Below are 17,798 nucleotides of genomic sequence, written 5' to 3'. Positions count from 1 at the left end.
TTGTGTAACATGTCCTTCCGCGCAGATAAAATATTATATAATGACAAAATATGAGTGGTATCCAGTGGTTTATGTAATTTGAGTTTAAAGAAGTTTTAATTTATCTCAATTCAAAGGATGATAAGAATAATTTTTGCAAGCCATATATTGGGATTATTTTCTACTGCGCTGCTATAACCATGGAATGGTAAAGAGGGAACAACTTGTTCAGACTGGATATAGTAGCTATTTTCTTACGCTGTTCTTAGGCTCAAAGGCCAAATGTTCGGAATATTTTATTAATTTCAAATTTAATAGGAATATTTTCTACTGCACTGTGCTGGGTATGGCGCTGTAAAGAGGTCTCAGCATCATCAGACTAATTAGGCCCCTAATAATATTCTCAATCTGTTGCTATTCTCATGGCAGTCTTGGGCCCAGTAGTCGAATGCGGTAGGCCACTAATGTTCGGGATGTGTTATTGAAAAAAAGTAAATTGGGACTAATTTTCACCGTGCTGCAATTGCTATGCAGTTGTGAAAAGGTATCAGCATACTCAGACTGGATATATCTGGATATAACTAGTAGAGTTGCCAATCCTGTCAGGCCCACCCTCGGCTGTCCCCGATTGTAGAATTATGTAAATTCTAACCTTTTGTTGATGTTACAAAACGTGGAGTTCTTTCATTCTTTTCGTCGTAAATAAAATCAATTGTAAGTTGCGGAAGAGAAGTCATAATTAAAAACAAAGTACTGGGGTATCTCCAAAGCAATAAATTTGAATAATCAATGTCCAACCATATAAAGTTGGCAGAAAATGAAAATTAAACCTAATGACGATTCAAAATTGCTGAAAAATCGGCTTCATATATTGTCATTAGGCTCTTTTGATCTCTCCCAACAAACACAGTCACCATACCTGAGAGTCATCCCCAGCGTTATATACCCTTCCTGCCAGAAGAATTTATTTATGTGTAGGGCAACTGAAGTAAAAATGTATTCCTTAGTTTTATTAATTTTGTTTTTGAGCCGGACGCAAATATATAATACAAGTATAGCGTTAAATAAAAATAACATTTAATAACTGACACATGATAGTAGTTCTTTATACACCAGCAGTAATCACACCCATGTAACTATACCATCAAATATGCGACAAAATAAATTCTTGTTACTTACGTACTTAATGTATCAATGCATGCAAGGTATTAATGACAGATACTTTACCAAGTACATGTAGGCCTACGTGACGCTTTACACTATAATTGACTGCATTTCTGGTGTCTTCTTCTGCCCTTAGGATTTATATTTCATGATTGGTAACAGGAATGGAAGTCCGGGCTCCCATATGAGTAGTACAGGTTAGGGTTATTTGGAATATATTGGGGGTTAATGTATGGGACGAATATCACCTGTACAAAGTAATGGGAAGCAGACTACGGTTCCTAGCGGACTTTCATCCCTGTTACACCGGTATCATTACAATTGTCATAAGTAAAATCATTATTTTCGTTTCAAATCGTTTCATCTTGGTGTAGAAAAGAGTAAAAATGTGAGGATTGTATCACTGCCTGGTCATGCCCTAGCTTGTCAGTGCCAGTTAAGCCCCCTTTACACTGAACGGCGTCCTTTCTGCGTCCTGTAGTACGGCCCCTTATGAGAGTAAAAAAAAAATAATAAAAAAATATAAAAAAACTTAACGCAACTGGCCGATCATTGAGCATTTACTCTGCAATCATTTGAAGCGATGCTTGTGCCTCCTTTCTAAGACCACAGCGATGCCAGTTTTCATGGTCGCATGAAGGACGCAGAAAGGATGCCGTCCAGTGTAAAGGGGGTTTTAATAATGGTTAGTATTGTTGGGCAACTTTGTGATTTTTATTATTATTTATTTATTTTACACGTAATACTTCCGAACAAAGGTCCTGTTATTTGGACGGTTTGAAAAAGAGAGTCGCAAAAACCGACGACCTAAACTATGATCATTTACAGAAAACGGTTATACTACATAATGTAGACTCTGCAAGGGAAAGTTTAACATAAAAAGGAAAAAATAAAACAATTGATGAATATCTTAACCATCTCCCAAAAGACGGCGCTCCAAGGTCTTTATACGTCATTGACGGTTTAATATAATTTTTTTTACTTTTCTATATCCACCCGTATCCTTGTTCCTTCTTATTTACACGCAATGACATCATTTGTGTGCATTTTGACTTTTGATTTTCATTTGAGAGCTTATAAATTTTTCATCTGTTTACGTGCATATGATATGATCATTCATAAAAGCTGATTCAACATGCTTGCACATAATAAAATCCATTTACTTGTTCTTAGATCTAAATGTTGAAGTGTGTGTGTGTGTGTGTGTGTGCGTGTGTATGTGTGTGTCCTTTGTCCTTGGAAGGTTGAAAACACAATCCTACCAGCCATGGTTCTTGACTGAATCCTTCAAGATATGCTCTGCGGGTGATTTTGAACGAGAAAATTGCTGAAAGCCATACATGTAGGCCTACAGGGTACGTAGAAAGGAAAATGGGAAGATTGCACGTATTATTAAAAACCTAAATGTCTTCTGACGAAGTATTTTTCTGCAGTTTGCCTAATACTGTGCACTATATTGAGTGAAATGGCGTATATGCAAAACCTAGCAAAATCAAAGAGTGTGGCCTTACAAAGCGTCGTTAAAGATGGTCTGAAAAAGGCGCCGAGACTCTGCTTGTACAATTTAGACGTACCATACCGCCCAACGCATGGGTGAATACATAGGGGTACATCTAAACATCTAAACCCTCAACACCATTTTGGATGTATGCTTACTTAAAATGCGTTTTGAAAGGGCAAAACAGGCAGTTTACATCTTATAATTTGACATCTACATGTATTGTTCGCCAACATTTACCTACTTTCCCATTTACAGACTGCATATTGTGTAAAAAATATACTGTTATTTTGGATTAAAATCCAAAAGACCTCCTTTCGTCGCATTCAAAATTCAGACCTAGAATAATTCGTTTTTTAAACGTATTGTCATATTTCATTTGCCATGTAAAGCTTAACAATGATAAAATTCCAGCTTCTTAGAATGCGACGGCTGGTCGGTTATGTGAGGCTGCGAACAACTATCACAATAGTGTGTTGACTGTACCTATTTCGTTAGGGTCCTTGTCTCGAGCAGTCATAGCAGATGACAATCAAATGAGGATTTTCAATTTAAATATTACCCATTTGACTGCAGTTCATATGTACCATTAGAAAAAACACAGAGCAAGGAAAACGATGAAGTAAAGAAAAGCATAGATGTGCGCTGTTTAAAAAGGTGTGCATCATAGGCACAAACTTTACTCTTAAAACAAGATTTTGATCATGTGATGGAAATTCATCTGTGCTGAAGCGTAAAGTCATTATAAAGATTAAACTGTCTGGTTTCCACGCAATGAGTAAGGCTTCAGAAAATGTAAAAAAAAAAAAAACAGTATGACTTTGTTAAAAATTGTAGAATTTGCACTCAGTGCATGCTGTCAGTTTCATCCTTTTTAATCAACCGGAAAAAAGTATTCCAACGAGTTTTCAGATCATATTTAGTTTCGTTCACGTTATTTGGAACGATTGAATTTCATTGCCATTTCTCCTCCCCATTAGCCGCCATGTCTTCTAACTAATTCCGTCTGGCCAGGTTGTTTTACACTCAGTAGAAACATTTTAAACCAGGTATGCTTATGTGATATCATAGCAGTTAACCATACATTTCAATTAATATTGGGGGGGGGGGGAGAAAAGAAAACGCACTCACGTTTTTAACATACTGGTAAATGCTGTCCTCGTGAATTTACAGTACAGCATTCAACACTGACAACCCACAGCATATATATATATATATATATATATATATATATATATATATATATATATATATATATAACGCAACCCATCCAGCATTCATATTGTCATGTTAAAACTAACTTTTTTCTTTATCTGTCTCCACTAGAAGAGAAATGGTGCAAGACAGAAGCGGACATTTTATATTAATCTGGGGACTAGTTTAGAAATTTTATATTTTTCAAATCTTTTAGATATGGGAAAGTGCAGCCTACTGTTTGTGGCTAAAAGTAAACCCGGCTTTGAGCCAATATCGATTATTGAGTACGTTTTAAAAACTTGGACTTTGCACTCGTTCTTTGTAAAGAGCAAAGAAAACGTTTACATTTTAATTTGAGGTATGATATAAAGAAAAAGCGCGTATCATCGATTATCGAGTACGTTTTAAAACTTGGACTTTGCACTCCTTCTTTGTAAAGAGCAAAGAAAACGTTCACCTTTCAATTTGGAGGTATGATATATAAAAAGTAGCGTGTATCGTTTAAAATAACATTTATATCTTTCAGTGTTAACTGCACCTGTCGACATCAAATACCGGTAACTGTGCCAGTATTTTTTTATTCGTGTCTACTGTAAAAATGGATCAACTGACCTAATTATAAAGCTAAATAAATTCATTTTCAGGTGCATATGTGCACCAGTCGGCTTACAAGTGAACCTGATCAATCTCAGGGCAAGGGTTTAGTGCACTGGGCTTAGTGACAACCCTCGTGTAACCCTAAAACGCCATTGTTTGCGTGCTGACATCTCAGTTCAACACAGCCGATAAACAACTCCATAGTTTCTTGTCCTAACTGAACCTGCCAAGCTATTTGTTTACAAACAGACGCTACATCGATTGCAACAATGATAAAAATCTATATCATGAAATTATGCGTCTATTATAACAAAACTAAAGGTACAATTTGGATTAATTAGATAAATAACGATCTGACTTTAAATATTTACTGCATATTAAGACTAAAAAAACTTCCATAATAAACCTATGTTTTTAAATATATAAATGGCTGTCTCATAAACAACCACTAGGACCCTATAAAACCTAAACACTAATCGATATACGTAATATATCTGTATATTAACAAAATAAGCCCCAAACAAAGGCTCTGGAAAAGTGGACTTTAACCTCAGATCACGTTTTGCAGCGATGTCAAAACCCTGATCAATGAAAATGACTTTCTTTTTCGAAGAAACCAATATCCACAACACCATAATGCTAACTTTAACTAAAACACACGTCTGATAAATTTGTAAACTGCGTACAAGTATAAAATCACGTATTCTTGGGATGATTCCATCTAGTGATGAGGACACGATGTAAACACAACCACATGGTCTCACCAGGCATAGCAAATTCATTCATTGAGCACGTGTACACATGGCCCTGAATACCACTATATCACATGCTCTCTAGACGCCGATTGGCTGAAGCGGATTGACCTCCGTTTTCTGATTGGTGAATCAAACCCCGCCCTCGCCCAAATTGTTGGTAATGAAAGTACGATGCAATAACAGAGACACAGACGACATAGACATCTGTATTTTGACCATCTTGTGAAACAGTGAGGATAACAAATTGTTAAAATGAGAGACGACGCTATGGATTGTGAACCGTCATCGCCTGTTTATATTCAACAGTTTTTTCCAGAAACGGTGAGTACTTATTTCGTTAATACTCGTTGCAGTCAATGGGCTTTGTTGTGATCTGTCATTTCCCAGTAGTGAGACAGCTACGGCGTGATGTTGGTTGCGTTTTTATTCTTATGTTGTCACATATTGGTATTACCAAATAGCTGTGTTGTGTTGGAGATATTTACTGTGATGTTTAGGGTGAAATAAGTTTAATACCGATTCCTGTGTTTGCTTTATATAAGCGTTTGGTTTCTGTCAGTCATGACAATTGTGCGTGATCATTCATACCATTGCAAGTCAAGAACAGAAGTGTTAAAAAAATTATTTAGCTATAAAGTTGCCGTGTGATTTCATGTGAGAGCTTCATACCTGGTAATATAGTTCAATCACGTACCAGAATCGTGATAATCTGTACCATATGATCCTTAGAGGATCCCATTTCCGACTTATAGTAAATCTGACCTATTTCTATCATTATGTAGGTTAGCGGTCAAAGGTCGCGATTTCATAACCATTTCTCAGCTTTTGTCTGTAACGCACAATGATAAGTCAAAAGTGAAATACAACGGGTGTAGTGTTTGTGTAACACTTGCGATAAGATGGAAAATATTTTGATACAGAGGTGGTTTACATTTATATTTGTAAAATATTATGCCAGTGGTTTGAAACGAACATTGCCTTCCTACTCACGGAGTGTTCACATGTGCATATAGTGACCTTCAAGGTTCAGACACACCCTCTACATTTAGCATGTGACTAATACACTGATAATTTCCGCATATATTACTGACTAGTCTGGAAGAAAGATTTGGGTTGGTTGCTCAGACGTTAAAATCACAGAATTTAACAAGATAGATGTTCTTTTAAGGAGTGCATACCATTTTTCAAGGTAGTTACATCTTAGAGCCCATTTTTTAAACAAAAAGCAGTCTTTCTGCCTGGTGATTTTTCTACCCAGGTATTTTTATTATCTCATCCCTGGCATTATTTTATCTTTCCTTATGCATTCCCTCAACCTGCACCAGTTCATAATTATGAAATAATAATTACAAAATAATGATAGATAGAAAGAAAGGAAAAAAGTGAATTTTTTGCTAAATAGATGTCAAAGTAAACTGAAGTGGGTAAGCTATGGAAGTTGCTTAAGCAAGTTGTGACCCAATGTTTTCATCAACAAAGAAAATATTTAAAATATACAATCAGTACAAATATTTATGTCTGTTATTTAAGAATCATTATTTTTACAAATGTTATTAAAATTTTTAATTAAAAAATATTTTCCCATTATAATAAATAAATAAGAAGAAAAACATCAAAGCAAACAGAAAGATAAACAGAATTTATTTAATCAGTCAGATCTGTGGTCAAGTGTTTTAGTTTACAAATTAACAAAACTAAGTATATAATCAACTGGAATATTTCGCTCCTTATTATTCTAGAATGAACGACCAAAGAGTACGTGCAAGAAGGGGAAAGGACACTGCTTAGAATGTGAGGCTGCCTCTACTCTTCTTTCCATAAGTAAGGCCTCGACCAGATCTGGCCATGGCTGTAGCTCACCTGCCAGACCAGACACCCCAGTTTCTGAAGATGATGCTTCTAATCATAAACATTCAACAGAGGATAACAGTGCCCTTCTCAAGGAGTCCAAACTAGCACAGGTAAAATGCTAATTAAAATTTTTTCAAGATTTCAATATCAGATTGTAGGAAAAAGATTTCTTTTGATGCTACAGCTAGAGTTGGGATAGGAAGTTTTGTCCAATGTATAATATCTGCCTTCTCACTTTGAATAATTATTCACAACAATATTTTTTATTGTAATTTTCAGCTCTTGATGGGAAAACCCATTGTCACCACCACTTTACCATATGAGACACCTCCCCGTACTCCAACAGACATTGACTCTCCGTTTGAACTGGACTCGGAAAAGAGATGTTGTAGCAGTGGCCAGCCTGTATCGGTCATTGTTTCTACCAAGAGTTTGAAGGCACAGGCAACATCAGATGCTGCTAATCATAATACAGCAACTGGTGGTCAGCGGCACTGTAAACAGACCACCACCGACAACAACCCAATGCCATCTTTGCCATCCCAAAGTTTACTGACTCAGGCACTCTGTACTCCACCCAATAATCCACTGATAAATATGCCACCAAATAGGTTACCAGTGACCAGTTCTACTGCATTCCCGGTTTCTGTTATGGCACCACCCTTTTCCGTTCCAATCTTCTCTGTTGCTAAACCACAGATTATCCAAGTTTTTCTGATGAACAGTAACAATAATGGTGGTAACTTAAAGACATTGGATGAAAAATCAGCTGTTCTGAAAAAGACTGGAGATAAGCTCTGCCCCATTGCTCCTGCCCCAGTGGCTTGTAACACAGCACAAGGGGTTGCAGATATGCTGAAAATTGAAGAACTGAAAAGACGAAGGAGCCATGTTTGCCATTATGAAAACTGTGGAAAGACTTACTTCAAAAGCTCACACTTGAAAGCACACCTTAGAACGCACACAGGTTAGTTGAGTCCTGGTGAATTTTTTTTACATTTACATTGGCAGTTCCAGAATATCTAGATCTGCTAATAATTTACATTTTTTTTATGAAACTGATAAATTTAAAAAGGTTGTGCACTTGTGCTTGACAAAGGAAAGATGCCCAGTAAATTTATGTATGTTTATTATTAGAAACAAAATTCATTGCAGAGAACGGGCACTGTAATTCATATCCTCAGCATCTTTTATCAGCAAAATCTCCCAACCCGACAAGCCATGATATAGAACAAATACATAACACAATGTACTTAGTGACTACAGCGTGGTTGAGAGCTGATAATGAAGGTCACAAGACAAATTGTATGGGTCGTCAACTGACCCCGAAGCACCGTCTTATTACTAGACATTGCTTCACGTGAGTCACGAATGTATGTTGTACCTTATGTCAGAGATGGGACGTGCCATGCTGTGAAACTTAAATCTCCACTTTGTCTCTTTTCAGGTGAGAAACCATTCGTGTGCACGTGGGAAGGGTGTGATAAGAGATTTGCTCGTTCTGATGAACTTTCCCGCCACAAAAGAACGCATACCGGAGAGAAGAAATTCGCCTGTCCCGTTTGTGATAGAAAATTCATGCGCAGCGACCATTTGACGAAGCACATGAAGAGGCACGTTACAAATAAACACACGCCACAACAGCTCACGAGACCGCCTGTCGAGTCGTCCATGGACTGCAACAGCAATGACAGTCACATGTCGGATGTTTCTCAGTGCAGTACTGATAAACCAGCTCCGACGCCGATTTCCCTCAGTGTCTACGTACCTGTTGCATCACAAGGCTCTGCCTGAACAACCTCCTGATGGTTAGGCCGCTGAATCTAGAGCTTTATACACTTTTTTTGCACGAAGATAAGGGTCCTAGTCACGAGGCAAATCAAAATAACCAGAGCGTCCTGCATGGTTTGGAGTTAGATCTTTCAAAAACAAGCACGTATTGATCATGTTGATCTGACGTAGGCCTGCTGTTGCTGATGTTTTTTTTTTTTTTTTTTTTTTTTCATATTTATTACGTTGAACTGTAGTGAATCGGATCGAACCGAAAAACTGATTCCGTTAGTTTTAAGCGACTCGAATAAGAAGAGCGATTATCATAAAGTATATTTTGTTACGTTGTCAATGGTGCTTGTTGTATTTTGATATAATCATTTGTAAATACACATCCTTACTTTTTGTAGTCTTTCAGTACTGTAGCATCTTTACATTTAATTTATTATGAATTTGTACTATTTATTGTTTTGTACGTGATCAGTATAGAAAACCAAAAGTTTTAATAAAATTCTGTTTAAAACAAAATAGTTACGGGAATTGAATTTTCTTTCTAGCCATAAAATACCTCTGTTAAAACACGAGAAAGACATTTGACGTCTTGCTTCGGTGTCTTAATTAATAAAAAAGTATTTGCTTGCCTGGCGTAATGAAAAAGGAAATGCATTTGGAGTTGAGAAACGCGTATTCTAATCAATGCACGTACGAACTCAACGCCCAATGAAATAGAGCCTCTGAACCTTTGCCACATCTACTGTTATCTGTTAAGAGGGAAGGAAAGTCCGTCGCGTGATTCGAAGAATTTATACAGGGTGGTTAACACAGTTCACACTTATTTATAGAGAAAGTGAAGCCAGGCACGAAGCTTATCGTGGCTAATATGGATGCACACCTCTTCATCTACTGTTTTTATCCTACAGCGACTAGGATGACTAATTAGCTTGAACAGCATGACCGCATTCTGGCCCGTGAAACGATATCGTCTCGTTTTTAATTAGAATATCATGCACACAGGTTTGTATGGATGTGCCACAAACAGTACCAGGAATGTATTAATTTGTGAAATCATTTGGCTAATGTCGGTTTAAAAGTGGGATGTACAAACGTGTTAATACAAAATTTCAGAGTAATGGGACAGAACCTCTTTTCATATATTTTTAATAATTGTGGACATTTTTAGCTGAGACTGGCTGTCTATTTATGTAATTCTCTGTTTAATGTTACATATAATGGAATATGAAAACCAGCGGCCAAGTTTGGACATTTGTCCGCTAATATTAGTGTAATATGATATATCACTATGTTATATAAAAGCTCTTTGCCATTTGAGTCTCAACCGAACTAAACTATATTTTACATCGGCCTTGTGACGTTTACTTTCATTCCATACTGAAAGGCCTAGAGGGCTTATTTGAATAGCGTTAGTATCAACCTATTTCGTAACCCTTTACAAAACATAAATATTTGAGAGGAAATAAATTGTAAAATGGCTTGAACATGAAACTGTATCCCCATTATTTTAATGCTTTGTTCATGGATTCGATCTCTACATGAAACTCAAGTGTCGACATTTAAAAATTATCTAATTTTTTTCATCCATGGGTATGGATTAGTCCTTGTCTTAGTGCGTTTTTGTTTATTTATTACATAACTAAGGATAGATATAGGCACTAAAACAACTATATAATCAATGGTGATAATTTTAGACACCGGACAACTTTAGTGTGATCTAGGATAGATAACCTATATTTCGGGTCTTAGGTGTGATGCATGGACAGTTGTTCTACCACATTTCGTGCGTTAGATGATCCCCGTTTCTCATTGCTTCTCCGTCGCAGCTACAACACTATTTCTGTTTCTTATTACAAGGAGAAAATGGCAACAAGTGTGGGTTGGAACAAGGGACACACACCTCCTTAGTTTACCCGCTACCAAGGCCACTGTTTGATTTTTTTCTAGATACAACTGCATGTCTCTGGCTGATTCATGGCATGCTTTCTACTGTAATAGAGAATTTAAGCATGGAATTAATCTCATCACTCTGGTCTCTAGTATTGAGTACCCTTGGTTGTGGTAATACATTTATAATTCCAAATTGCACATAAGTCATTAATTATAATAACATATGGTCTCATTTTGTTTCCATGAGGAAATATTTCCAAATTATGCCTTGGACTGTGGGGTAATAATAAACATTTTACAGGAATGGGATGAAATTTCAAAGTCTGTGACAAGTTTGGTGTCCCCGATCGCTTTGAATTCAAATTTCTCCCACACCTCTTTGACCACATAATGTTTATCTTGTTCTGTATTTACGTACTCTTCAAGATTAAATGAAAATCCGTGATCCACGACATCCCTGTTTACTATTAGAACCACTACCCTGTTTTTGCTAAGTGGCCCACTGTAGACTTGAAGGTCAGCGACTCCACCGACCTTCAAACATTTGTCGTTAAACGTCTTTAAATTATAGATCACATAAGAGGATGTGTTCGATGCAAATTTTTCAAAATAAATCTTGTCTTTGTATGTCGGTTTCTTGGGGCACTTTTTCACGGTTGCTTGTCCATACATTTCCCAACTTTTAAGTTCAAGACAATAAGTTTTTCCACTTGCAATATTGAAATATATTTTGTTTCTTTCTTCATCGACTGTCCACGCCTGGTGTAGATCTGAACGGCCGCACTTCTCTACCGTGACCAACTTACTTGTTACATTCGCTGTTAGACACAAGTCAAGTTTCACATGTTTGAGCCATCTTTTTTCCTTGCTATAACTCCACTGCTGGTTTGTATCATTCCTCGTACATCTTAAATCAGAAACGGCTAAGTGTTCAGCGTGTCCGAGTTTTTCTTCTCTCACCAATGAAACGGGTTTACCCAGTGGGTCTTGGTTTATGTTTATAACTTCTGGGTTCGTAAGAATATTTTTCACGCTGCCTTTCATCATTTTCGGGTCATTACCAAGAATTAGAGGCGACTTCAATGCGCTCCATAAGGAAAAGTGGACCTTATATTCTTCCGTTGTCATCCCTCCATTCCCAACTTCCAGCATATCTAAGTCGTGCCAGAGTCCCGAATGATCGTACAAGTTTTTGCTAAAAGCCCAGTCAACTAAGGACATCATATTGATCCAGTTGTCTTTTATATCATAATTAACGCGGCGCATATTCGAAAACCCAGAAGCAAGTTCCAAATTTTCAGCAGATCCTTTCACACTGTGGATCATCTGACGACCCGTGTTTTTGATCGCAGCGTACATGTTTTGGTAACTTTTTTCAATATTTTCACCTGGATGGATGTAGCAGTCATCATTTTTCACAAAATCAACTTTCCAGTCTGCATATGTCTGTGCATCAATTTCCTATAAGAGAGGATAAAGTAATATTATGCCACCTTTATGGACCGATTAGTTTCACATATCAATTTCATTGTGGATCTATTGATAGTTTTTAGGTTTCACGCTGATGAACTTTGCGAAATTGCTGTTTACTAAGTCCTAACAATGTGTAAGGGGAGGGTGCCAATATTTTCTCAAGTCCTGCTTTTTTTATGAAAGCCTGCCGGCCCATATAATAACTAAAGCACGTTACAATCATTTTGAATGATGGCATTTTTATCACCTGCTCAAATATTGCAAGGAATGCACTACAGAGTTTACGCAGTCTTATTAACGAAATTATGAGGCATTTTTAAATTAGAGCATGATGCAGTCATCGTCACCGAGCACAAAAATAGTTGAAAGCCCAAAGAAATTTCTTCAAGTGTCTTCCTTGCACAGTCCTTTTATCAGTACAAAGGATATTTTATATATGTATATTTTAATCTATTTATCAATGAGCAATTTACCTATTACTACCCAGCGGGCAAATCAACATTGAATCAATGTTGACTCAACATTGATGGTCAACGTTGAAACTATGTTGATATGACGTTGACTATGAAAGTTGACTCAACGTTGAACCATCAAGGTTGAATCAACCTTGAGGTATCAATGTTGAATCAACGTTGACGGTCAACGTTGAAACTATGTTGATATGACGTTGACTATGAAAGTTGACTCAACGTTGAACCATCAAGGTTGAATCAACCTTGAGGTATCAATGTTGAATCAACGTTGACGGTCAACGTTGAAATTATGTTGATATGACGTTGACTATGAAAGTTGACTCAACGTTGAACCATCAAGGTTGAATCAACTTTGAGGTATCAATGTTGAATCAACGTTGACGGTCAACGTTGAAACTATGTTGATATGACGTTGACTATGAAAGTTGACTCAACGTTGAACCATCAAGGTTGAATCAACCTTGAGGTATCAATGTTGAATCAATGTTGACAGTCAACGTTGAAACTTTGTTGATATGACGTTGACTATGAAAGTTGAATCAATGTTGAACCATCAAGGTTAAATCAACCTTGAGGTATCAATGTTGAATTAACATTGATACCTCAATGTTGAATCAATGTTGAAATCAAGTTGAATTTGAAAATTGCATTAATGTTGATATATCAATTAGGCTATCAGGATATTTGATTGAAATTTGCCTGAGGGATGAAGGTGTTCTCCAAGACATCAAGCATTTCTTAAAATAAAAAGACTCAGATCTGAAAAGGGGGGAAATTTGGAAAATTACCTACAAACAAGGCAGCAAAGCTGTCAAATGTACAGACAAAAAACAGGAAATAACTATGCACAAAATAGGCTACTGTCAATTCTGATGCAAAAGTACATTATGTTGAACTGCAAATTCAACATTAAATTTTAATTATGCTCAACAGGTAATACCAATGTAAGTAAAATGTGTAACAAGCATAAGGCTTCAGGCCCATGGGAGTTCAAGTTCACACTTTGAAAATGTATAACTTCCAGAAAAAGAAGCCAATTAGACTACTTTTCCAACTCGGTCTGCATTTTAGCCCTGTATTTCTTTTTTGAAAGTTTGGCAATCATAAATAACATGGTTTTCCCATAATGGTCATCATGGCAGCAGCACCCAAAATTGTGTTTTCTTCTATTCTGATGCAATATTACATAATGGTTAACAGCATAAAGACCGTCAACTTTTGAAAATAAAATAAACGTATTATGGATTTTCAGAAAATGTGACTAGCACAGGTCTTCAAGCATATCTTGTGAAGAATTAAATTTTCACAAAAAAAACTGTTTAACTGGCAGTAAGAATTACCAAACAGACTGCATTGCCTATTGTATTTTAGTCGCATGTTTCTTTCCTGCAAGTTTGAGAACCGACCTGGTTTTTCTTAAATGGTCATCATGGGAGCAGTGCCCAAAATAGTTTTTTTGATGCAATATTACATAACGTTTAACAGCATAATGACCATCAATTTTTTAATAATCAAATATTAGTATCATGGATATTCAGAAAATGTGATATGGGAAGGTCTTCAGGCCCATGGAACTTCAAAGTCACAAATTGAAAATGCCAAAATGTAAACAAGACAGCACTGTTCTGAAATGTTTTTTTTTTAAACATAAAACAAAATTAACAGTTTACTGCCATTTTTATATGATCAACTAAGAAAAATATCAATAGAGCAGTGTTAAATAGCCAATTTCTTCCATTCTGAGATTCTGAACATAGTGAATGATTGAATCTGACAAACTGCTATGACATGAGTTTATTTCCACTTTTGAAACTTTATTACACAATACACGATAATAAGTTTACCATTATTTTTACAAAATCAACTAACAATGTTGTAAAGGTGCAGGAAATGTCAAACAAACACTTTTACGTATCTTATTAGTTAACTAATGAGACTGTTAACATGCCTAAGAATTGAATGTGAGGAAATGTGAAAAAACAGCATAACTTCTAAAATAATGGCCCGATTATGCTGATTTTCGAACTCAACCTGTGTTTTAGCAGCATTGATCACTCCTGTGAGTTTAATGACAATTGGCCTATCTGTTTTCCTTATATTGTGTTTATAGTGTTGCATATATGCTGAAAAGTGGGGAAAAAAGCATAACTACTAAAATAGTGGCCCGATCATGCCGCTTTTCGAACTTGACCTCAATTTAGTGAGATCCATTACCCCAGCGAGTTTCATGACAACAGGCCTATCGTTTTTTTCTTGAAATGTGTTTACAGTGTTGCATATATGCTGAAAAGTGAAAACATCTTAAAAATGCCAGTTTGAAAAATTAAAAATTAAAGAAAAAATTACAAAAATATTCCACTAAAGCTGCCATTCAGTCTAGGTGCATAACCATGATATGAATCATCCAACTTGAGTTTAAACAGTGTAAACAACTCGCAGAAATATATATTTTGTTTTACTACAAAAAGGGCAGTCATAGCTATTATTCTGATATCTGAACTTTTCATCAGACCATGTGACATCCATAGATGGCTATACTTTGTAATAATATCTTAAGAGATTATAACAAAAAAAAAAAAAAAAAAAAAAAAAAAAAAAAAAAAAACACTTTTTAGAAAGAAAATTAATTATTTGCCAAAAAGAACAGTCAAGTTGCAAATATTGCACAACAGGTAGTATCAATAAAAGTTAAATGTTACATGTCCTTGGGAGTTATAAGTCCCACAATGAAAATTCCAGTATGTGAAAGATAAAATTTCACAAAATGTACAACAGAATAACATGGTCAATAAGATTACAGTTTCAGGACCATATGTGAGAGTTCAAATTCACATAATGAAAATCCCAATATGTGAAAAAAGATGACAGTGCATAAAATAATATAATTACACAATGTTTAAAGACATAAAAACCAACACAACTCCTTATGTGGAAAAACAGAAAATGCACAGTGCTTCTGGTGGATGGGAGTTGAAAGTGATATCTTGAAGATGCTAGTGTTTGAAAAATAATTAAAAGAAAATGTAAAATAAAACAAAACAAAAAATTCCAATAAAGCTGCTATTCAAACTTTAAATCTAGCTGTCTAATTACTAACATTTACCTGCACAATAATCATTGATTCCTAATTATGTGACACAGTTAAGAGAGATATACCCAGGGGACTTTACAATGAAATCTCATCGTGTGTTTTATGTAATCTCATTTAATGGCCACTTGAAAATTAATTAAGCAAATTAGTTTGTGACCCTGAATTAATATACTGCCATATACATTTATTGCACCATAGTTCACTCTATAGAACTGCATTGCTTCCAAAACAGAAAACAATCACACTGGTTTTCCAACACAAGCTGCACTTCAGTCTTATGAAACTTTTCAGTAAATTTGAGTATCATAAGTAACATGGTTTTCCCTTAATCGCTATCCTGGCAGCAGTGTCCAAAATACAGGTTTCTTCAACTTTCATGCAATATAACACAATACTTAACAGCATAATGACCATCAATTTCTTATAAAAAAAATAAAAGTATCATGGATATTCAGAAAATGTGATATGGGAAGGTCTTCAAGACCATGGAAGTTCAAAGTTCAAAATTCAAAATGCCAAAATGTAAACAAGAGATAACTGTACTGAAATGATTTTCTTTCCATTTTCAACACCTTTTTACATAAAACAGAATAATCAATTTACTGTCATTTTTAAATGATCTAGGAAAATTGTCGACATAGGAAAAATATCAATAGAACAATTTTAAATGTCCAATTTGCTCCATTTGCAGATTCTGAACATAGTGAATGATTGGATCTGACAAACTGCAATGATGAGTTCCTTTCCGTTTTTGATACTTTATTACACAATGCATGATAACAGGTTTACCATCATTTTTGTTAAAAAGGAGAAAATGTCAAAACAACACTTTTACATATCTAATTAGTTCCATATTGAGACTGTTAACATGCCTAAGAATTAAATCTGAAGAAAAAAAACACTTATATACAAAAAGGCTAATTACTTCATCAAAACTTAACTGATCAAGCTTATTTTCAAACTTGATCTGTATACTAGTCAGACTAATCACTACTGTGAGTTGCAAGACAAAAGGCTGATTGGTTTTCCTTAAAATGTGTTATCAGTGTTGCATATATGCTGAATAAGGAAAAAAACAGCATAACAGTTGTAAATATAGTCCAATCAAGCCAATTTTCAAACTTGAAATGCGTATTATGAATATTCATCAGTTTCAATCTAAAAAGAAAAACATTTTTACACTGATCCTGTTACAAAAATGCTGAAAATTTTGAAAAAAAAAAAACATCATAACTTCCCTAAAATTGGCCAGATCATGCTGAATTTCAAACTTGACCTGCGTATTATAAATATTAATCAGTTCTGTAAGTTTCAAGCCAAAAAGTAAAACAGTATTTTACTTATCTTGTTATCGGTGCTACATAAATGCTGAAAAAAGTGAAACAAGACAGCACTGTTCTGAAATGGGTTTATTACCATTTTTAAGACTTTTTAAACATAAAACAAAATAAACAGTTTACTGCCATTTTTATATGACCAACTAAGAAAATTGATGAGATGGGAAAATATCAATAAGACAGTGTTATATGTCCAATTTCCTCCATTATGATATTCTGAACATAGTGGATGATTGAATCTGACAAACTGCAATGATATGTGTTTATTTCCATTTTTGACACTTTATTACACAATACACTATAACAGGTTTACTATCATTTTTACAAAATCAACTAACAATGTTGTAAAGATGCAGGAAATGCCAAACAAACACTTTTACGTATCTTATAAGTTAAATAATGAGACTGTTAACATGCCTAAGAATTGAATGTGAGGAAATGTGAAAAAACAGCATAACTTCTAAAATAATGGACCGATTATGCTGATTTTCCAAGTCAACCTTCGTTTTAGTAAGATTGGCCACTCCTATGAGTATTATGACAATTGGCCTATCTGTTTTTCACTTATCGTGTTATCAGTGTTGCATATATGCTGAAAAAAGTGAAACTAAACAGCTTAACTTCCATAAAAGTGATCCAATCATGCTGATTTTCAAACTCGACCTGTGTATTATGAATATTTATCAGTTCTGTAAGTTTCAAGCCAAAGGG

At 35.3% G+C, this 17,798-nt stretch overlaps 2 protein-coding genes across 6 annotated transcripts in view; one reads left to right on the top strand and one right to left on the bottom strand.

Annotated features, from left to right (window-relative positions):
• Positions 1-5,324: 5,324 nt before the first annotated feature.
• LOC106163069 (uncharacterized) lies at positions 5,325-9,341 on the top strand. The gene is made up of 4 exons (XM_013540539.2): positions 5,325-5,511; positions 6,930-7,151; positions 7,321-8,008; positions 8,489-9,341. Exons 1-4 carry the CDS (start codon positions 5,443-5,445, stop codon positions 8,833-8,835), a joined length of 1,326 nt encoding a protein of 441 aa, XP_013395993.2. The 5' UTR covers positions 5,325-5,442; the 3' UTR covers positions 8,836-9,341.
• LOC106163087 (uncharacterized) overlaps positions 9,021-17,798 on the bottom strand; it is a 22,511-nt gene continuing 13,733 nt past the window's right edge. For 3 of the 5 annotated variants that reach the window (XM_013540577.2, XM_013540575.3, XM_013540576.3), the window contains exon 4: positions 9,021-12,174. In XM_013540577.2, coding sequence (XP_013396031.2) covers positions 10,975-12,174 — 1,200 coding nt within the window. In that variant the 3' untranslated portion in view covers positions 9,021-10,974. The remainder of the gene's footprint in view (positions 12,175-17,798) is intronic. The other 2 variants (XM_087000411.1, XM_087000412.1) reach the window with 2 other exon arrangements.

The sequence above is a fragment of the Lingula anatina genome, chromosome 1 (assembly GCF_051362555.1).
Source record: "Lingula anatina isolate TDL-2025a chromosome 1, LinAna3.0, whole genome shotgun sequence".
Classification (NCBI taxonomy): Eukaryota; Metazoa; Brachiopoda; class Lingulata; order Lingulida; family Lingulidae; genus Lingula; species Lingula anatina.
This window is presented reverse-complemented; position numbering and strand designations above follow the sequence as displayed.

Coding starts and splice junctions, on each gene's coding strand:
- LOC106163069 (XM_013540539.2), top strand. CDS start 5,443: ATGAGAGACGACGCTATGGATTGTGAACCGTCATCGCCTGTTTATATT. Junction 5,512..6,929: donor AACAGTTTTTTCCAGAAACG/GTGAGTACTTAT, acceptor TTATTATTCTAG/AATGAACGACCAAAGAGTAC. Junction 8,009..8,488: donor ACACCTTAGAACGCACACAG/GTTAGTTGAGTC, acceptor GTCTCTTTTCAG/GTGAGAAACCATTCGTGTGC.